This window comes from Takifugu flavidus, chromosome 3, assembly GCF_003711565.1.
Source record: "Takifugu flavidus isolate HTHZ2018 chromosome 3, ASM371156v2, whole genome shotgun sequence".
In the NCBI taxonomy this organism is placed as follows: Eukaryota; Metazoa; Chordata; class Actinopteri; order Tetraodontiformes; family Tetraodontidae; genus Takifugu; species Takifugu flavidus.
The window spans coordinates 8,200,551-8,222,789 of NC_079522.1; the positions used below are offsets into that span (position 1 = coordinate 8,200,551).

General features: G+C 42.8%; 1 protein-coding gene, 1 long non-coding RNA gene and 1 other non-coding gene across 4 annotated transcripts in view; all 3 read right to left on the reverse strand.

The window, feature by feature from the left end:
- LOC130522300 (uncharacterized) overlaps positions 1–10,794 on the reverse strand; it is a 51,632-nt gene extending 40,838 nt beyond the window's left edge. Inside the window, exon 1 of one of the 2 annotated variants that reach the window (XR_008949589.1) lies at positions 9,994–10,794. This is a non-coding gene — a long non-coding RNA (uncharacterized LOC130522300). The remainder of the gene's footprint in view (positions 1–9,993) is intronic. The other variant, XR_008949588.1, reaches the window with a different exon arrangement.
- A 3,338-nt stretch (positions 10,795–14,132) lies between these two features.
- On the reverse strand, positions 14,133–14,204 carry trnat-cgu (transfer RNA threonine (anticodon CGU)). Its single transcript has one exon. It is a non-coding gene; the product is annotated as a tRNA-Thr (tRNA).
- Positions 14,205–15,709: 1,505 nt separating this feature from the next.
- The window catches only part of LOC130522291 (mitogen-activated protein kinase kinase kinase 11), a 30,402-nt gene continuing 23,872 nt past the window's right edge, over positions 15,710–22,239 (reverse strand). Inside the window, exon 10 of the mRNA XM_057026468.1 lies at positions 15,710–20,906. Within this exon, the coding sequence (XP_056882448.1) occupies positions 20,308–20,906 (599 nt within the window). The 3' untranslated portion in view covers positions 15,710–20,307. The remainder of the gene's footprint in view (positions 20,907–22,239) is intronic.

The window sequence follows — 22,239 nt, forward strand, 5'->3', positions numbered from 1 at the left end:
TGCTTATGTTAGTGATTTGGAAGCCACACCGCTTAAGATGCATTGCTATTTTCGGAGTTGCCTCACCATTATCATCAAGTTAAGAATCGTCTGATTTGTTTTGGAACAGAATGTGTGGGGAAAAAAATGTCTATTCCGTCCTTGGACCAGGGGTCCGAAAACCACTTCTTCACTTTCCGCCAAGGAAATTTGAGGTTGTGGTTTAAGATTGTCAAGTGGTGCTGAAGTGACCCAGATCCTGACCTCCAAGAGAGCAACAGTGACAAGAAAAATATTCCCTTTTAACAGAAAGAAACCTTTTAGCTCATATGGCCATAATTCTGCGGGGTGACAAATGAAATATATTAGAAATTCTTTCTCTTTGTAAAACTACCTCAAGTCAATGATTTTCAGCGGTTGCAATAAACAGGTTGCCATTCCAGTGCACTTACAGTCTTACGCCAAGTATAAAGAGAAGTACACATTGTTCCCCAACGCAATTGTTGAAACTGGTCAACTACGTGTGTATTCGTGTACAACGCAACGTGGCTTCAGACATGAGACATGGTTACCTCAGATGCCCTACGAGAAACCTCCCCGTTTGGTTTTGTGTGTCGTTCAGAGTTAAATTGAGTTACTGATCAAAAGTCAAAAGAAGGCCTCCACAGAACCAGCCTCCGTTTCAGGTCCCCACAGACAACCAACATTCTGTTAGGTTTTGTTTCTTTTTTTTAAAAAGAAGAAAAAAACGGGCTAAACACGTCAGCAGAGACTTCCCACAGCTGAATTCTCAGAACATTGAGACTCATTAAGAATCTCAATCTGCACCTATTAAAGGTCAAATAGAGGTCACACATAACTGTTACAATTATGAGTGACAGATAATAACTGAGCTGACAAGCTTCAATCAATGCAGCAAGAAGTGTAAAAATCTGTTTTTCCTCTACTACAGGAAAAAATGCCCGGTCTGACTTAGTGGCTGTCCAGATATTTATATCTATTTTCTCCTGATATGTTTTATCAGTCTCCCCCTGAACCTCTAATGCCCCCACACACACAATCCTATAATAATATACTCTTAAAAATCACATTTACATCATAGTGACGTCAACGATTCCCTCATTTCATAGTGGTTTAAAAATGTTAATGGTAAATTACCTGCCGTTTTTTTTACCCTCTTTCATCGGTTGCATGGCTGACAGACTTTTGCCGTTGGTACGCTAAGTGAAGTGAGGATCATAGCGAACGTCTCCTACGTTCACCTCTACAGCTGGTCTCCACTCACGATATAGGGACTCTGGGCTGGTGCAGTTTGAACAATATCATAGTGTTGCATAACAAAGAGCCTCCTTGGTGGAGGTAATGAACCAGATCCACATCTGCATTGCTGAGTAAGGATTAAGAGATAAACATTCACTGGATGTTTGTAGGTGTACTACTATTTGCTTAATCCATAACTTAATTAGTAACTAATAATTAGTGCCAATGTCTAGCTTCTCATGTGCCACCACAAAGGAAGATGGGATAAAGTGCTCGGTCAGGGAGGGAGCGTCGTTATACACCTCTACTCTAATATTATGATAGGAATCATTATAGGAAACACTGGATGCACACTAAAGTGCACCAAATAGGTACCACAATCCCCGCTTCACATTCAAACAGCCGTACTAAATGGTATACTCCCTAGTTAGTGCACTATATAGAGATGAGGGGGTTGTGTTGGACACAGATTACTGTTGCATTGCTACAGTTTAGAGAGCTACCCTCTCTGTGATACCACTCTGCCATAGTCCACATACTTCTTATTTGATCTTTATGGAGATGGGAGGTCTTTGTTTTTCTGTACCTCAAAATGAAATGGATCAAACTACAGTATAATCAGGTCGAAAAAAATCATGATTTAGAAAGGGAACCTAATCTTTTTTTCCCCATATATACAGTTACTGCTTTAGTTGCTCCTCCATCAATCTGTTTGGTAGAGAGTTTACATCAATATTTGGCCAGAGTGGGTTTGCGTTCAACTAATCAACCAATGTTACTAATGCAAGAACTCAATCCTATTGTGCATTTAGCTCTTTTGTTCTCTCATCACAAACCGTGTCACTGCCGTGTTCTTCAAGCCAGCTGGTGAATTTTCATGTTTACATAAATATAATTATTCACCGGTTTACTCTTTTGAGCAAAGAGTAAACAAACTCAGCATGTGTTGCAGCCAGTAGGCCACTCCACCATATGCTGGACAGCAACTGTGGGAACTCAAATCACTCGTCGGCGTTTGGCAGCTCTCCAGAGATGCACGGACGGCTTCGATGAATGCTGAAGCTAGCCGTGATCCAACTACCCAAGGAAGCCAAACCACTGCTGTGAGTAATAGCAATTACTGCTAAAATACTATGTGTCCAGTATGTGGATGAGGATAGTTTTTACCTGTAAGGATATACGAGTGTAGCCCTAATAAGTTGCAAGTTGCAACCCCTTGCAAGCTACTACTCCAGATTTGCTCCGTTTTTGATGGCATACAAATGCATGTATATGCATGTGCCATATATACCAAGGATTGTACTGGAATCACTGTCACCAACTAGCAACCAATCCCTGATCCAGGTTTTTGTTGTGCCTAAGTGTGGCTCATGGTGGTAATCATATTAAAATGTTATGTCTGTTGTATGTTCGGTATTTGATAAATTAACAATCTCCACTTAAACCAGCATCTACTTTAATGCAAAAACACTTTTTTTTGATAATTCTTGATCCAATCTCTGTGCTTTAAAAAGAAGTTGGAGGAAGCTTGCACCACCCTAAAGTTCAATACAACACGGTGAAATATTTATAGGTAATAGAAGAACATCTGGAAAAAATATGGCTGCTTTTTGTGGGGAGGTTTGGCCTATCTGATATTATTTCTTAAAAGCTAAAAGAATTGTAGGGTTGTGGACAAAGAGACCAGTTTGCACTATCCCCTTGCAGTGAAAATGTTCCAGGTTTTAATGCCTAGGGGGCCAGGGGCCAAAGGTCAATTTAGAGTTGCCAATTTCAGTTTCACCCAGATGTATGCAAGGAAGCAAGAGATCCCAACCTCTTGTCTGAATGCTGCTAAGATACAATCTGGATCAATTCCCCTTTATTTATAACGTTACAATCGAGACCGTCTCAAGTCGCTTTACAGAAACCCCAGGACCAGGCTCATATGGAGGGGGCAGCTGGGTAAAAGAGGAGAGGGGGCAATAGAACAGGGCCAAGGATAGAAAGAAGAGGGGAGCAGACTGATAAATCATACATGAAGATGACTGAAGATGCTGAACAAAAACAGAGCAGGTCAGAGAGGCTGACTCCACAGTAGGGGGAGTGGAGGGAGTGGGGGTTGTTAGCTAAGGGCTCAGCCACCCATTCCACTTTTAAAGAACCATCACTATGAGAACAGCACGGTGTATTGGGGTGAAAACAAGTCCATATATCAGTATATAGTGAGCAGTAAAAGGGGTGGTAAGAGTGAGGTTGTCAGTGCAGAAAAGAATCTGGACAGAGAGCAGGATGATGGATGGGTGGGTAGCTGCCTCCAAATACTGGAATAAAGCCATACAAACACATTACGCTAACCTATCAGCCTGCCTGTCAGCAGATTACAGCGAATGACTGGCACACTGCACACCCTCAGACAAAGTGAGACGAGGAGGAAAAGCGACACAGCCGAGTCGGGAAAAGAGGCGCAAAAGAGGAAAAAGGGGGGGGGGTGGAAAGACAGCAAATCATCACTTGGCTTCCAAAAAGGCTTAGATGTGCGCTACAGCATCCATCCATCCTTTATTTATTCCCCCAACAGTTTCCATGGCAACCATCAATGGTACGCTTGATACAGTTAATGTAAAGGGCGTTTGAAACTGCTCCGTCCATACATGGGCGGTGCTGCAACATCCATGCCATGTGGGAAAATTCCAAAGTTCAAAACGGACAAAACAAAAAAAGAAAAAAGCCACGACATCTGTACCCAACTGACCCGCACCAGCTTTACGTAATCCTTCAGAGTACGAGATTATTCATGGACTCGCTTGTGTGGAACAAATATGGACACATAGAGTGACGAGGTGCTCATTAAGGACCAGTGGAGATAAGACTCCATTAGAGAACACTAATTAAACTGCTTTGGCGCTGAAGTGGCATCCAGCATTCTAGGCTGTTTCTTCCTAGGACACTTCAGCTCCTCCACACAAACAGTATCCATTCGTTACCACACTAAATTCTCCCAGAACTAGTGTGTATCTTCGCATTTGCTAAATATTCATCAAAATATTTATTTTAATAAGAAAGCGAGGTCAGTGGGGCCATTTTGGCTGGTCCCCAAGATTTGAAATTCCTGCTTGAAGGTTTTAAGATGATATTAAGGTCGGCAGTTCAGTCTGTTGCGACTGGGCCGAGAAGTGGAGGGTTCTCGGTTCGAGCCCCAGTGACAAAACATGAAAGGTGTTCTGGCCAGAACACCTTCAGAGCACTGCCGAGGTACCCTTGAGCAAAGTACCAAACCCACAAATGCTCATATAGGACCCTGTGATGAACTGGCAAGTCATCCAGGGGTGGACCATGCCGTCGCCCATACGTGCACCCTCCCAGTGACCCAAAAAAGGGATAAAGCGGTTAAGAAGAATCTCATCTATTTTAAATGTTTGAAGTGCTCAGTTTTGAAATGCAAGTCTAAATTTGGGGGTTTTAACCTAAAAAAAACCCATAAAAGCCTGAAGTCATGATTACCTGAGACACAACAGATGAATTTATTTTGAATCGATGCACAATTTACCATAACATGAACACAAACACTATTTCTATTGGGTTAAATAGCATTTATATGTGATTCAGTCGACTCAGATTTTTCATTCAAATCACAACAAAAGGGTTTTATTTATACATTTTTGCAAGGGTTTTGAGGTGACTTATTATTGTATTTATTCTGATCTAATAAATTACAGTTGCCCAGCACTTCAAGGCGAGCAGTTATGTTGTCCATTGTTGAGACAGAAAAATTGGATTTGCAATAAACTCGAGTCTTTGTCGAGCTGCTTCTTTGACCTTGATAAAGAAAACCACAGGCCGAGTCCAAAAATATGATATATTTGGATGTGGGGAGTCGTTTTCTTATCTGTTATTGTTCGTAGTGACGGATGAAGAATGGCAGCACAATGTAAAGAAAAATAGGCTTTTTACCCCCTTTCTATTCAAATGTGGGGTTTTTTTCCCCATTTTCTACATTATAATTCATGTCCTGCTTTGTTTTATATTGTTTATATTAAACACAAGTGATTTAATTCAGTTATTTAAGTCTCAATTTACAGTGGTGATAAATCTCACCATCACCTGTATCTTAAAGTCCATTCTCCACCACTTTGAAGGCATATTATCTGTGCTGGTGCTGTGGAGTTCAAGATCACACCTTCAAAGGTGATGGAGAAAGAACAAGCTCCTGTGGGACTCAGGTCCAGAGTGATAGAGTGGTGGATAAACAACAGAAGACAGTGATGATAGATGTAGCCACCCCGAGCGACAGCAGCATCAGGAAAAAGACTCGAAGAAGCTTAAAAATACCAGAAGAGCCAGGGAAAAAAACGCAAAAGGCAAAGACATTGGCTAACCCAGTGGTAATGGGTTCATTTGGAGTTGTGACCTCCACACTGCAGGAGGCCATTCCAGGAACAAGGCCTGACATCCCTGTCCAACGCTGTCCGCAGAGTAAAACCCTCTGAGGCAGCGGACCCAGGTCGAATAGGTTTAACAACACCACCCACACTTTTTGTCTCCTTTTCTTTGATAAGGTACGAAACTGTAGGCTAAAAAGAAAAACACTTCTGAAGTCTTGTTTCTTGAAGCCTATTACCAGAGAGCGAGAAACACCGGGTTATTTGATCATCCACCTTTCTTTTGTGACAGTTTACTGTGCAAATTACTGGTAAAAAATAAAACCTAACAAGTTTGATGAGGCGTCATTGCTACTGACTTTGAATTATGTACGCAGAGTGCCTAATCAATAACTACTTAAAAACAATTAGCGAGAGCTCAAATTTGAAGCTGGGTGAAAGCAGCCTTTTATGAGCTTGAGTTATAGGATGTTTCAAATAATTATCAATAACAACAGAGATCACTTGTGAGCTTTTTGGACACTTTGTCTTGGTAATTGCCATAGCTGCAGGACTGGTTAAAGGCAGGACAGTAGAAAAATACATCAGCTAAACCAACGTCCATCAGCAAGATGCCCTGTACAGCAATTAGAACAGGTCTATAGTGTCCGCACCGGTGGAGTTGTTTTTAATTATCATGCAAGCTTGTGATTTTTCAGTAGCTGACCATATCAGTAGTTGCTGACACACAGTTTAGAGTGAAATTTATTCTTTCTCCACTGGGACTTTTCAAGTGAAATTAACAACAAATAGCTAGCTTCACAGCCTACCACCAGAGCTTGTAATTGGTGTGTACATGAGGGCATATGCATACATTTTCCTGCCAAATTTCTCATTTGAAAGCAGATAATTATTTGAAAACATCTGAAAAAAAACGTTTTTTATATATATATATATATATATATATATTTAATTTTTCTATACAAACTATGCAATATGCAAAGAGGCATTTCAAGAGTAACAAAGAGTGTTAGTGTGTTCTTGTACTATCTACATACCGAAATTTGCATTCTACAAACAAAGTGAGGACAGTTTTGGGAAGCGAGGAGATTTTGGTTGGTCCTCAGATTCTCAAAGGCCAGTTTGAGGGTTAAGACATGGTTCTAAGGCTTGGGTTAGCTAGGATGGTTATAGCTAGGGTTGAGGCTTTGTAATGTTTAATGTCCATTAAAGTCCCCACAAAAGGTATAAATACAGGCATGTACTCATCTATTGTCTATGTATTATTAATTATATACATTAACTACACTGTTTTATTACATATGTATAGGAAAAATGAAAGCTATCTGTGAACTACCAAAATTTACACCTCCTCTCTCCACACTCAATCGCTCCATTATGATAAATTGGTAGATAGCGTTAATAGTTTAATTCTGCATACAGTTCCATTAATACCGTTTGTGTGCAATTTCCATGATCTCAATCTGTCAATCTGGCCCTTCTTCAGTAACTGGGAGGATCCGCTTCCCTTCAAAACATAATTAGTCACCCCCGCCGTGCTGAGCTATTTCCAACAGCAGCTCATTATCAAAGGGGCTTCAGATTACTGACGGAGGGAAATAAGTGGGCAACTTTTGACCTGCTGCTCTGTGGATTCCAGAAGCTCCAACTGGAGTGTGATGAAACAAAGGGCCACATTGGCATGCCACCGTTGTAATTCACACAGTAGGTACATAGACAGTGGCATGTGTTTGATCGTGCTGCAGCAGCTGTCCCCAAGAGATGGCTGTACACCCAAACAGCGCCCTCTTGTGGCCAAGGCTGTTATTTCACCTGTCCTCAAGGCAAAACTAAGTGGCATGTGGTTTCAGTGATTAGAGTTTTACATCCCGACCGTATTTGGTCAACGTTAGCCTAAAGCTAACACGCAAGGCTTCTCTAAATTTTTAAACATTCTATATCGATTAGAGACAATTTTGTTCATACTGCGTGTGATATTCTCAACACAGCACACGATTCTGAGGCCACAACTGATGTAGAATCTCATCCTCCAAGCCAGAAATTGTGCAGGATCACACATGATCTAACAAAAACGAACAAGAAGAACGAACGAACAAGAAACGGCAACACCTGGACAACACACGACGCGATACAAGAAGAGTGAACGGTGGTGGTTTTTGTACTATTTTTCACAGAAAAATCCTAAACTAAAAAAATAAAGCCCGAAGATAATCCTGAAGAAAGCATGACCGTGTTTATTTTCATTCATGCCTGTCAGTATTAGCACAACTAAGATATTAGCTAAAAGTTACCAAAAGGTTCATTATGTTCAGGGGTCGAGGACTTTCAGGACTTTGTCCCTGCATCCTCTCAGCTGCATGCTTAGGGTCATTGTCTTGCTGGAGGAAGACCTATCAACCAGGTCCTGAGCACACTGGATCAGGTTTTCATGAATGTTGTTCCATTCAGGTTTCAGCTTGAAAACCCTCTGCACTAAAGCTCATGCGAGTCATTCCAAAACTGATGGTTGCACGATAAATCTGTGAGGGGAAAAGAATGTCTGCTTACATAAAAGCCATATAACGGTACTGATGGCGTTTCTTATTCTGGAAGGAGTGTCCCATTTCCTACGGGTAGACTTTAACCGCTACCCTTTATAACTCAGCTCTTCGAGGTAAGAACTTAAAGGGCGCAGAGAAGAGAAATGTAATTGGCCACAAATCTGCTGTGCTATAGCGATTTTTTTCCCAGATTTTTTCAAATGTCTCAGGGGTAAAGATGGTGAAGTCTTCTAAAAATATCTTATTAACTGCCTCCATTTTTCTCAAAACTATACATCTTTCCTTTTCCTTGCAACACGCTCGGTCTTCGGAGGATTCTCTTTTCATCCTCACTTAAGATAATTACCAACAAACAAAATATGTAAGAGCAGGCACACTTTCTGGACTCAAATGACTTTGACAAAACATTTACATAATTATCAGAAAAAATATCCAAGAAGTTTGTGAACCAATGAAAATGCCTTTGATGTCCCACAATGAGTCTTTAAAGTCTAAAAAGTGCATTTAAAAAAACAACAAAGGCCTGCTACAATTAATACCCATTCATTATTGTGTTCCAATTTGTGGCAAAATAGCTCAAGACAGGAGGAGATATATATACTTAACATGTGCTTTAAACTAAGCGTCCAGATATTAAAATAAGCAAATCTTGTATCCTAAGTACACCTTGCAAGACCTTCGTCAAGCTCGAATCATTAACCTATTAAATGGTTTCAGTTTCTTTTGTGATGCAATTGACAATAGGTCAGTTTTGTCAAAGGTGGAGTAACTCAGGCCCAACATTCCGTCGGGGCGGTTCGGCACTAGCGTCACTTTTCAAAATAATATTAGATCATTTTCTATTTTCAGCTACACACAACAGTACTGTGAATATTAGAAGAAAAATTATGACCTTCCAGGATTCAGATTTTTTTTAGCATCCGTCCAGCTCTGTCATGCCAACACCATGTGTTAAAATTACCATAAAGGCCAACGCAAGTTCCAGAACACCTTCCCAAAGTTGTTTGTTTTTTCAAAATTACTAAAATTTAAAATGCATGGGGTGTGATGACCAAGCAAGGGGTTAGGTGCCCAGATGGATCCAACACACTGACAGAGACCAACGAGAACAGAAAAACAATCAGGGCTGTGGCTTAAAACAGGCAACAGGTAACTCAGGGGGGTTAAAAGAATCAAATATACATCACCAGTGTACTCCCATAAAAACTATGTAAAATATCATTACTAGGTAAGGTTTTTTTCACTGGATTTACAGTGCGAAGGATTCTGGGCACTCTATGGTTAAATATGGCACAAATAAACTATTAAACCATAGCAAAAAAGACCTAAACAAATTCATTTTCTATAAGAGAAAAAAGAAAATACCAAATTCAACATTCAACTCAAGGATGTAAGACAATAGAAGAAACTCTTGTATAAGCTGACTTTAGAAGAAATTAAGCAAAAACTTAAAACAACATCCACGAATGAATACAACTCAACAATGCAAAAGAAACATAGAATCCCAACTTAAACACAGCTTTTCCTAGGATAAATAAATTAACGAGTTTAACCCCCAAAAAAATAATGAGTGTAGCAATTCTGGAAGGGTTCCTGTGTGTTTTAAATGTTATGCTACATATGTTTGCCTCCTTTTTTTTAACTTTTAATTACTGCAACTACCATTGCACAGCACAAGAACAAATGAACACTGTAGACGCACGACTGCAAACAAACATGAGCCACATACCTCGGAGGATACACGGCTCCACCAAAACCGTCCGCCCCCTCAGGCCCACCGTTACTCTCAACGGGGCGGGACGTTTAAAACCCAGAAACAAGAACGATTTTTAATTGAATACCTGGATGCCTACCTCGAGTATAGGACGAAGGGACAGGGAGACACGGGCGCGCACGCCAGCACAACACATAAGATGTCCAAAAGAAGGCGGGCACGGCGACAAACGCACCTGGTTTTACTGGCACGCAGCCACCCAACAATTTACACAGATCCGCCTCAGTGCGAGTTGACAAAACTTTTACACTGAAATTAGCGCGTCGACGCCCGGCTAGTTTTCCTACGTCATCCTTACATCTTTGCATGCGCCAATGAATTTGTTCGATCGAATTTTGCTACCTGTCGGAAGTTTTTACCTTGAGGTTCTACGCATGCGCAGTACCTGTACAGTAGCGACATCACGTATATTTGCTCTGAGCGTTTTAAATGGTTATTAAACACACGAGAAAGTTCATATAGACGTAAAGTCGCATCTTTGCTCTTGAATATTAAGTTCAGGTGTTTAAATAATTAAACCCGTACACTTTGTCGCGGCATTTATTAATTTATTTTTTGTTGGAGTGTCGAAATATTCTCCCCATTTATGGAAGTCGATGGTCAACATTGTTTCCTTCTACGCAATTTTGTCCCTTTTCTCAGCGCAGACGATGGACGATGCCCGAGCTCTGGTGCAACGAAGGCAGGCGGAATCTGCAGATAATCTGGAGAGATTGTAACGTACAACATTGACTAATCTGTTGCTCCGGGCTACTAAGTGAAGTAGTAATTCCCGAAAAACTCTTCCAAAGATTTTTTAGAAAATTAATTTCTCTTTGCAAATAGTGTTCCTTTGTGTCTCAAATTACGTAGCTTTGTTTCAAAAGGCATAAACTAAGACTATATTGTCATTAATTATATAAATTATATTGACATTTTCAGTCAGTGGTTTCATTTGGAAATGTTCTATGGCTCGTTCAGCAGGGCCTAACGATTTATTTGCAAATTTCATAATAAGGCCACTCAGGGCGTCCCAGGCTGGTAGCATAACTGTGTCCAGTACAGAACCCGGAATCTGGGAATCTCTTCTCCACAGGACCTAAGCAGCTCGCAGAACTCGTGATCCCACCAGATCTCACCAGTGTCACCATTTCTAAAAAAAAAAAAAATTTAAAAAAAAAATAAGTTGTGTCGTGTCCAATACTTTAAGTGTTAAAAAAATTGCAGGTACTCCCCATATTCAACTGTTGGTGGGTAAAATGGGGGCTGGGTGGTCAGTATCAGAACATAATTAAGTGATATGTTCACAAAATTGAACATGATGGGGAGTTTTGAAAAGAAAATTGTTTCCATACAAATTGTTTCTTTTCATATGGATATTGGCCCAAGGGAGGTCTTCAGGTGGGACTGTCCTCAGTAATTGGCTCATACGGTTCAGATGGAGACCAGACACGGAGAAAACTGGAGGAGTAAGCTATGCATGCGACAAGTAAATCATTGAAACACATTCTCGCATTTGTTTCTATTGTCAAGATAATTCTGTATGCTGCACAACACTGTAACCTTTTCTCTGTGCTGCTTTTATGTGCAACGTAAAATCTGTGTTCTTTAATCCTTTTCTGCAAACGCAGAAGTTGTTTTGCCTTGACAGCTCCAAATGTAGAGATCCACTCCACTCACTTGACAAACTCAGTCCCTGGTGTGCTTGGGTAGCAAGTTAACATTGGCACAAACCTTGCAGAGACCTTTGTCTCTACATTTAAACCACTCATTACGGGACAAGAATGCCTAATTTGGTTCTTTGACCAGCAGACTCTCCATTCTAGTTCTATGGCAGGCCTGGCCAACCCGCGGCTCTTTGCCTGGTTTCATGCGGCTCTAACGTTCATATCGAAGTTTGGGTTTGTGTTTTTTTAATGTGCGTGTTCGCTTCGCACGAGTTCAATACGGTACGTTCGCCAAAAGCGCATGCGCGTTAGATGAAAATACCGCAAAGTTTCTCAGTAGGGACAAGATCTTTTGAGTAAACCATTAGTGTCAAGTTCGCCTTCAAAATGGCAGGAAAAAATGCACGAAAGCTTCGTGACCCGGTTCCGTGATCTACAAATGAAAAGGCCACAGATTGCATTCCTCGTTGCCCCTTTTAATGTGTTTGAAAGCCCCGCTAGCAACAGGTGAGGCTGCAGCTGAGTTGGAGATGATCAATCTTTGTGAGGAGCACCAACTGAAACCTGCTTTAAGGGAAGGGGCCACTGAGTTCTGGAAAAGTGTGCCAATGGAAAAATAGCCCAATGTCAAACGGGCTGCGCTTAAGATACTGTCAATATTTGGGTCAACATACGTCTGCGAGTCTGTGTTTTCTACCCTGAAACACGTGAAACCAAAGCATCGATCTGTTCTGACTGCGTGGCAGCAACTGAATACAAGCCAGATTTGAAGAGGATTGTTCAAAGCAAGGAATGCCAGAAGTCCCACTAAGCAACATGCATAGTAAGAGGGAAAAATATATTTTAATTATTATATTTTTGTTTGTGGACTTAGTTGAATTGAGAGTTTGTGTGTGTGTGTGTGTGGCAGTGCACACAATGTTCATTGTTGAAAATGACTGGCCCGTGGTCTGTAGAAGTCAAATTCTGTCATTATCATGTTGGTGTGTGACATTTACAATCAATCTGACAAAGCTGAGGTCTGTCTGTGTGAGGAAGGGGTGAGGTGATGTTCATGTGTGCCCATGTGCATGATGTGGCTCTTTGCGGTAACACAGTAAAAATGTGGCTGTGAGGCTCTGACTGGTTGGCCACCCCTGTTCTATGGGGTTACTGTTGACATCACTGGCAACAGGTGAATCAGAAGCCACCCGTGATAGCAGAAGCGCTACTGCTAGCTGGCTGCTCTTCACTTTTAAAATTAGCGAAAACATATGTCTGTCTTCGCATGTCCACTTCAATGTCACCGGTCCGGGTTCTCTTCTGGCCCCTTTGGGGCCACGCTAACATTTGTGACTATGTTCACTAACCATCTGTTTCAAACACGAAATCAACCCACCGTCGACTCACGTTGACGTTCACGTTCAACTCTCGCAAGCTCTCCTTTTCTTGAACACTCGACTCGCGAGAACTCCTAACGAGCGACCGTCTCGTGAGGGACAGGTGCGTGGCGCGTAGTGGTGCACACTGGGTAATGTAGTATGCTGATCACGGATTGGGAAGAGAGCGATCGAACAGGACAGGGAACGGTGAGAAGGCTTACAAAGCGCTGGTCACATCGATAAACAAGCTGTAAACAATCCCGGAGCGGAGGGATTTTCCGAGCACGTACTTCACCCATGCCCTTTAATTAAAGATCATATACACATTTGATCTGTTTGATTTAAAAAATAAATAAAACGCCAAAAATTTTGAGGGGATTTCGGACCATTGGAAAAGCTGTGTAATAACCCGTTTTAGATGACTGATATTAACAGTGCCCATAAGATTTATAGTATTTACAGGATTATTAAACAATAAACATGCAAAGTGGCATCAGGACTGCCATATCAGGTTTAATCAGTGCTCCATTTTATTATTATTTTTGCTTACCTGTCTTACAAATTGTCTCACTTCAAAGGCTTCTGGGTTGGGAAACTCAGGGTGACAGAAAGAACCTAATTGTCACGCTTCATTAATGTCTATAAGCACCCATTGTGCTGGGGAACTGAGGAGCTTGACTAATGAAAGCCAGATTTGATTACTGAAGTTCTTACTAGAACATCTGAAGTTAAGATGTTCATGACAGAGAAGCCGTGAGAGGGGCGAAAACGAGGAAAAATTTAACCTGACCTATCGGGAGCAAACGTGGTATCAATACCGAGATAACAGGTTATTCAGAGATCTTCAACAGATTCCAGGTGGTTGTGGAGCTTCCTGGCAGAAGTCCAACCATGAAGTATCCATGGGGTTGCGGATGATGGATTCCCGAACCAAACCCAGAGCAGGACACGCAGATGTGGAACCATAAGGTAGGCTAGGAGTGCTATGCAGGAATGGTTTTAGCTATCAGGCTTCTCTGCTGTGGAACCAGCTCATGTATGGGAGGCTGTTGAGTAGAAAAGTAGTGGATTTGCCTCCAATAAAAAGGTTTTACCTCTATGGCTGTCATACTAACGTTATAGCTGCTAGGTCATTGATATGACACTCATGCTGCCACTGGAGGATGTAAGGGCATCAAACCATGTTCCATAAATAGCTAAGTTTCCATTCAAGGTATGGATGGGGATTGAACCCATGATCTTTGGTTTACGAGACCAACGCCTTACCACTTGGCCACCACACCTGTCTTTATTACAAATATAAACCTGGTGTGTGTACACTGTTTTTACCCACAGAAGTGTCTGCTAAGTCTAACATGCACATTAATAGCCCAAGAAAAAGTCCCTTTTAACTAGAAGAAACATGGAGGGGGATCCTCCCCTGCTGATGGCTGGTTGGGAAAAGGAGGTATATATTTTTTATGTTCAGCTACAAAACCGCACAATGTAGTCGGCGTGAAAGCACTGCAGAGCTGTGCCAACAGTCCAGGCTTTTATTCAGTGTCCATGGCAACAAGAGCCTGGGAGACTTTCGCCAGGGTGGAGTTGGGTCAGTCGTTGCGGAGACTTTTCTGCGTCATGGCCTTGCTGATGCTGCCGATTCCGCATTCATCACTAAACACTTGGCTGCACAAACACACACACACACCCTCTCTGCCACATTTCCCCCCATTCTTTGTATTGTTTTCCCTCAGACACGGTGACCCCTGTCTGGCAGAAATTCAGATACAAATTTGGCCTGTCAGCTTGAAAGGTTGCAACCACTTGCAAATGTTTATTTCAGTCATGATTAATTATGCCTTTACTCTATTAAATAAGCACTGTTTTATAGTAGCATTAATTAGTGAGTAGAAGCTGCACACTGTTGAGTTACAGAGGATAAAAGTAATTTTCTGGTGGTATATACAGGAGTAAATCATCTACAAGCATTGTATCATTTAACAATAAGAATTGCTACATTTCAACACCAGATCCCACATTTTCTTCGCTAAATTCCATCATTTCCTGTTTCTTTTCAGAAGGTAAGTTGCACGCAGTGGAGGGGGAAAAGGAAAAACTCCTGTTTGTGGAGAGAGTAAAGCACAGCGGGTGTCGTCTGCCACCCGCCTGCATCTGTCACCACTGCAACACCAGCTTTCTCTGAGCAGACAGAAGGGGAACGGTTCTCTGCACTTGCTCATCCTTTTACTGAATATTTCCAGCCCATCAAGGTGACTGGTTTCATCTCCTTGGAGAGTTAATCTTTGAGGTTTGGAGCAAAGGAGACTTACTACTTTCAGCTTTATTTTTGTTTGTATTTTTAGCAAACTATACGTGTTGCATATGTATTTTTGGACTACATGCATAGGTAGGGATATAAGATTTACAAAGTTAGCCAACATGGATGCTACACCTTTGTTGTTTATTGTTTTATAGGTTGTTTTTTCACCATTCCAAGATGGATTATCAGGCAGATACGCACAGATACATTGGAATTTGGGGAGAAATCTTGGCTTTTTAATCTGATTTCTCCAAATTAAATAACCGCCACGAGCACCTCACATTATACTATTTACACGATCACGTGCATTATCCAATCACTCCAGAAACCGGATAACGATCACATCTTTACGGTCAGATAAATGGGTCCATCTAATGAAAGAATGAGCCGAGCACGGCGTCGGACATGGCAACGAGTTGAACCAATGCAATAAAATATAAATCAGTGTTCGATCACAATCACCAGGGCCAAGAATGAGGTCACACGGGGTAACATTGTTAACTTTTATTTGGTCTCATCTCTTGAGCTTTTTTTTTTTTATGTTTGTTTCCCACAGGTTAAAACTCATAATAGCCACGAGAAATAAAAACTTTTTCACATAGTGTACACAGAAACAATCCTCTCGACACATGACAATAAAAACAGTTGAACAGGCCCAGCCCAGTGTGAGATTTCAAAAGAAATTGAAACAATAATAACTTTTTCAAAGTCTCGTGACAGCACAAAACCTCCCGAACCGGCGTAAAACAGGGGCCGTTCTGAGAGCGGTGTCGCCACGGTTGCCGGGGCAACGGGACCACGGTGCCGTCACATCCACTGGGTTTCACTAGCACGCAAAAGAAAAGACACGGAAATGAATCGACAACAACAGGGGCAAATACGCAAAGTGTCACTGAGAAAGTCCTTATATCTGTAGCAGTTTAATGCACTTAAAAAACTAAAAAACTAGACAATTTTTGTTTATGATTGGGTCTTTCTTATTTTGCTACAGTTTACAGTAAGAGCTGGTTGATTTGCTTGTTTGTTTGTTTGTTTTCCAGAATGTAAAGTTCCATGTGAAGCACCCAGACATACAACTTAAATACTCCAGTGAAAACTTATTAAATGCTTCATTTGCATTGAGTTCCATCATCTTAAAGTAGACTGCGTCTGTGGCCATCTCCAAAACAGGGAGTGTTCCAGTGTGTAAAAACAAATAAAAGATGCCCATTTATAAATATCCGCTTACATAAAGCTTAAGACGTCTTTTTTTTTTTTTTTTAAATGTAGTTGGAAACCGTCAAGAGGAAAGAATTAAGAGTATGGAGAGGTTTTACCAGTGTGTCAGCAGGATTTGGACCATCCGAGCCATTTCAAACTGCCTATATGGGTCATTTAGAGTTCATCTACTTAAGCTGGGGGTGCAGGGTGTTGGTTCACATCTGCTTTGAAGAGTTTTGCTCTGTCCTAAATTTTCTTAAAAAAAATAAAGCCGGGCGAGTTTTAAGAAACGTGCAAGAAGAGGAAGAAAAACCACGACTGTACAGGGACAAGTTGGCAGCAACCTTTAGATTTTATATTGGCATAATTGGTGATTAAGGATAATCTTTGCAATGTTGTGGCCGATCCAAATGCCAGAAAAGGCTGAAATGTCAGTGCTGAGGGCAGCCTATCCCATAATGCCTTGAATTAAGGGAATAACCGCTGCTTCTACCAGATTTGGAAATAACCTATTATACTGCATTAGCTAGTTGCCAAAAATATAATGAAAACAAATCTTTGATGGTCATCAACTCCAGCCACTGGGGTACGGAGGGACGAGGGTGTTAAATTATGGGATGCAGTCACGAGGTAGGTCATGCAAATGTTAGCCATTCTGTTCAAATGCTAATATCAATGACGTGAGATGAATTCTAATATCTATAAGCCGCTCAACATTTTCCTGCAACGTTGGTGCATCAGCGATTAATTCTCGACACTTAGGAGATGTGAGCTGTTTACTCGGCCATTTGTGTGCTGCCAAAATCATTTTACCCTCAGAAATAAACCTACGGACGGCGCCCATTCTGGGGAGATCCCAAGGTAATTGGGTGTCAATAGCTAGACAGAGCAATAATCCAGATCACGGGGGTGTTGAGTGGAAGTGGGTGTGAGTGGGGGTCCTTGACTTAATGAGCTCGTATACATGAGGCCCAATTACTGCAGCTTTCACTGTTACAAAAAAGGACAGCAGATGGTGACTGAAAATCGTATCAGACCTCATGCTGAGAAGTGCTGCTGTCCAGATCACTGGGAAATGTGCAACGTCCGCCCAGTCGGTGGTGATATTTGATCATTTTGCTCTTGGCCTGTTACAAAACAGTGGAGGGCAAATGTTCTCGCCCAGTGCTTTTTTCGTTAAACCTTGGATGGAGCTTTTGCTCAGTCTGAAAGTGACTGGTGAGCATCTCTGTTGAATCTGTGGTGACGGACAGCAGAGTGTTAGCATTAGCTAATGCAAAGAAGGGGCAGATGAAGTTCCTAAATGTGACAGCCGAAGCCAAAAAAACTGGGTGACCACTAAAGGAATTCCCCCAAGTTGTTCTTTTTATTCCCTCAGCTATTGAACTAAAGTTCGGAGATTTAGCATTTGGCTAAAGAAGAAGGATGTTGTTTGTTTAATATATCCAATTGCTACATAGCCTGCTAGCTAGCTGCATAAAAATAAAAAAGGGTGCCCTTTTGAAGATCAAATAGGGAAGGAAAATTAGAATGTGGAGTGGAGCCGACAAACAGATGAGCCGCGAGTGTCAAGTTGAATCAGACACTTGACGGACTCAAAGAAAACACGACTGCAATAATCTGCCAGATGTTTCAATCATCTCTGTTGCCGTCATCTGGAAGAGTCTTGCCAGCTGTGATCTAGGCCTGATGATGATCACTCCCATTGCATTGTGGGTTTTACTAATTTGACAAAGCAATAACTCGCCAAATGCCACATCCGTAAAACGCCAAGGGGACACAAACACGGCAGGAAGTCCCTGTGCTTTTGCTAGCGTTTAAAGAGCGTTTAAATCAAAGCAGACATCAAAGCTGCTAGTTATTGCATCCTGGATTATGTAATCTGTTAATAATTAGATGAGAGTTTGGGGAAAAGAATGTCAGGGCTTTTTTGTTTGTGCAATAAATAAAAACCTGACTAAAACAGAGTTTGAAAATCCTCAGCTTCAGGCCAAATCGTCCTTGAAATGTTTGGAGAGAAAAAGCAGACGGTTTTAGTAAAAGGGGGTTCGAGATTCTTTCAAGTCTCCTGCATAAAGTAGCACAGAAGAGGCAACATTTGGGAGGAAGGCAATAATCAGGGCACATGGACGTGTATTAATACGTACGCGCTTGCTTTCTCCCATCATCAAGAGGCTAGTTATCATTAGCCCTCTCTGTTTGTCAGTCAGATTATTAGGCTAATCTTGCGTTGTTTTCCTTCTGAGAAAAGGTTTCAACCCTTTACCTGAACAACAACGCTGTTGTCTTCCAGTGGCTCGCAGAAGAGATTAGCTTAATTGGTGGTTACGCTCCATAATGCTTCAACTATAATTAGTCTTTTGTCACTTTAAGATACAAATTAAAAAAGAGATTTCATATTTCATATTAGACCTTGCTTTAGTGCACTGTATTGATATCGATTTTTCAACGTCATTGTTTATAAAGGCATTCCAAATCATGGTGAATAGTTTTAAAGAACTCTAGAAAAGAGACGAGATTAAGAGGCGGTCAAAGAAAAGCCAGCCAACGGTCACTTCCGCTAGCCTACTCTGGCTTAACAGGAGGGAAAAGGCTAGCTATGCCAACGCTAACATAATCCATCCGAATCTACTTGCCCTTAAAAAGTTTGTGATCACAAAGCAGATTTGAACCAGTACTTTTATTATTAGCTTAGTGTTACCATAGTTATATTTCTTTTAAAAAACAGATTTTGTGGCTGCTTTGTGTGGCTCTGCTGACCCTCTGACCCTCATCGAGCTGAAGAATCAAGAACGGACAAACGACGCTGAATGAACGTGTTTGTTCAAAAACAGGGAGATAAGAGTTGCTGATGCAGCCTGAGACGCTGCACCACTGCACAGCTAATAGTCTGACTTGTCCTAAGCACACAAGGATTTGCATATTTGCATCACTTTGAGGTTATTTAGGGGAAGAATCCCACATTTTATATGAAACGACTAGCAAAAAAAGCTCATGCTAAAACCTTTCAGTGGTTCTGTGTGATTTTCTCAATTATCTGTGAGCGATCCAGTGTCACAAACCACCCATATGGCACTTAAATCAACTTGCCTGCATAAATGCATTGAGAGGGTACTTATAGCATCATCCTGGCATTCTTTGGCATATGAAGGGAATGTTGAAGGCTTCCCGCCCATCTTGTTTCCTGTGCCGGCTACACCCAAAGGAACCTGTATAATCCCTGTCAATTCCTCCCAATTGTGACTGCAACGTTATGGAATGTCTGGTTCCTGCTCCTGTATAAATCCATACGGAGGATCTGGTGCCTTTGCTATAATGTAGCAGAAAACGAGCTTTAGCCAGACAAACGAGTCGGGCCGACACATGGACATTTCCTTTACATTGAGCGACTGGGTTTTCAAATTTAAGCCAAATTTGGAGCGTTTTTTTTGTCCTTTTCCACCCGATGACCCGATCAAGGATCCTCGCAGAGAAACATATTAAAAGCGCTTCAACGAGGCACTCGTTAATCGCGGCGAAGCGTTCCGTTTGCTGCAGAGAGCGAGAGGCGGATAAAGCTGTGCAAGTTGCCTCGGCCAACTCTGCATTGTCACCATGCTTCAAGGGGTAAAAAAGCAAGTGGTACGAGTAGTCTAACAATCTGACGATGGGGGAGGGGGGGTGCAGCGGTCTTCCAGAGTAATTGAGATTCCGAGAGAAGGAAAAACTGCTTGTTTGGTGGCAGCGGTCCGAAAATCCTTGACGCTGGCTTCCTGATTTCCAGAGCAGCAGGAGGTGCACAGACACCCGACGACCACTGATGGGAGACTTCCCACGGTGGCTTCAAAGATGGCCGTGCAGTTTTTCACAAATCCAGTTCCTAGTAGTGCGTCACAAAACGTGGTTCCTTAGAACCTGTCGTCTCTCAGCTGGGTCGGGGGTTTGAAAGGCTTGAGCCCCAGAGTCCTGCGAGGGTGGGCTCTCTCTTTGGTGCCATCCAGGGGTTTGCTGCAGGCCGCCCAGCCCAGGTCGATGAAGGGGGAGTCGGCGGGGTTGAGGGGGGCTATCCTGATGGACGGGAGGGTGGGCGAGCCGTTGGTGGAGCAAGGTGCCGATCGGGAGGTGGGGAAAGGGGCCAGGAAGGGGTCGAAGGCGGATCCTGTGTCTGAGCTGCTCGACGGGTCCGCCTTGAGGGCGAACGGGTCACAGTCGGGCGAAGGAAAGGGGTCGCAGTTGTGAAAGGGGTTGGTGGGCGACGGCTGGTAGCCCAGCAGGCTGCTGTCCGAGCGCTTCAGGCCGCGGCCGGAGCCTGAGCTCCCGCCGCCGGCTGAGATGAAACTCCAAGGGTCGATGCGAGGCCGGACCGGAGACGGGCGAGGACGGGGGATGACGCTGACCTCCAGGCGGCCGGCCTTGGGACTCCACAGAGCGGGGTTGGGGTGCAGAGGATAGGAAACCGACTTTTCCTCCAAGTCCTGCAGGTCTTGGTAGAGCGGCAGGTCCAGAGCTGGAGACAGAGACAGAACCGGCGTTATAGAGGGGTTCCAAGCACAGGCGCCAATTACGAACGACGATCCATGAGATCGTTAGCAAATAAAGAGAATGACCAAAGTCCCACAATGGTGATGTCGTTATAAAAAAGTGATGCGAAGCAAACAAAGGAAACCCTTAAACCGAGCTCAATAAACCCTCCTGAAAAGATTCATTTAGACCAACACGGTTGTTCCTGAGCTTTGGGAACGAACCGTCCGAGCAACTGAGCCAATAAAAGAGTGGCAGCGCGTCAACCCGGGTCTGCTTGGTACCTGGAAGTCCTCGCTCCCTCGGAAAAGCTGGGTTTAGGACGTAGAACCAGATATAAGTGGGAAACATCAGCACAGGCCTCTGGCTGCTGCACTTAAAATGACCAACACACCTGCCTCCTTCCTAAAGCTCAGAACTTTGTCAGAATTTCTAAAGGATGAACGGAGGGGGGCAAGGGGGGCAGAGAATCCAGCCGAAATTGCCCAAAATGTTTGACAGGCTGCACTTACTACATGACATCTAACAATATTAAAGGCTGCATCAGCGATGGGACGAGACTGTTGTGGACAGTGGAGCCGTCCGGCCCCTCGCTGCCAGCGGAGCGGTTGGAACGCTTTATTGTGCTTCTCAGAGCTTTTATGGACAGTGGAGTCCTGCAGAGAGCGGAGGGTTTTCACTCCGAAAAAAACGAGAGTTTGGGAGGAAAGAAAAATTGAGAAATTTGGATTTGGCACAGAATTCAACCTTGAACAGGAAACACAAAAACTGGAAATTGCAACGTTGAGGCAGGCAGGTAATGGGAATTCTGCTCTGAATGGGATCCACTTTCCCGCGTCGTGGGTGCCCGATTTATTCATGTCAAAAATCAAACTCCTAAATTAGCATCTATCCATGCTGCTTGAAATAAACAGCCAAGGCTATTTAAGCCCAACGCTCGCGCGCGCAGCGCACGTGTGTCGCCGCAGCAGAGCTGCCGAAGGTTTTGCGTACGCCCCCAAAACCCTGAAAGAAAAGAGAAGTCCTACTTGAAACAGGGGAACACAACAGAGGGCTGAGCGCTAGCTTTGCTGGACATGTATTAGCGGTGAAATACAGAGGGCCAGCTGTTAGCAGCGATATGCAAATGATGCGGTGCAAAGCTTTGATGGGAATGAAAAGGCTCCTGCTACGCTGGATCGTTCTTCCTGGGAAAAGATTGTGCAGAAAAGAGGACGACAACGACTCAGAGAGAACTGTCGGTTGTCCCGCCGCGGTGCAACGTTTGAGGTTTACGACTGGATCCAGTTTTGGAGGACGGGCTCCCCAAGACCCTGTTC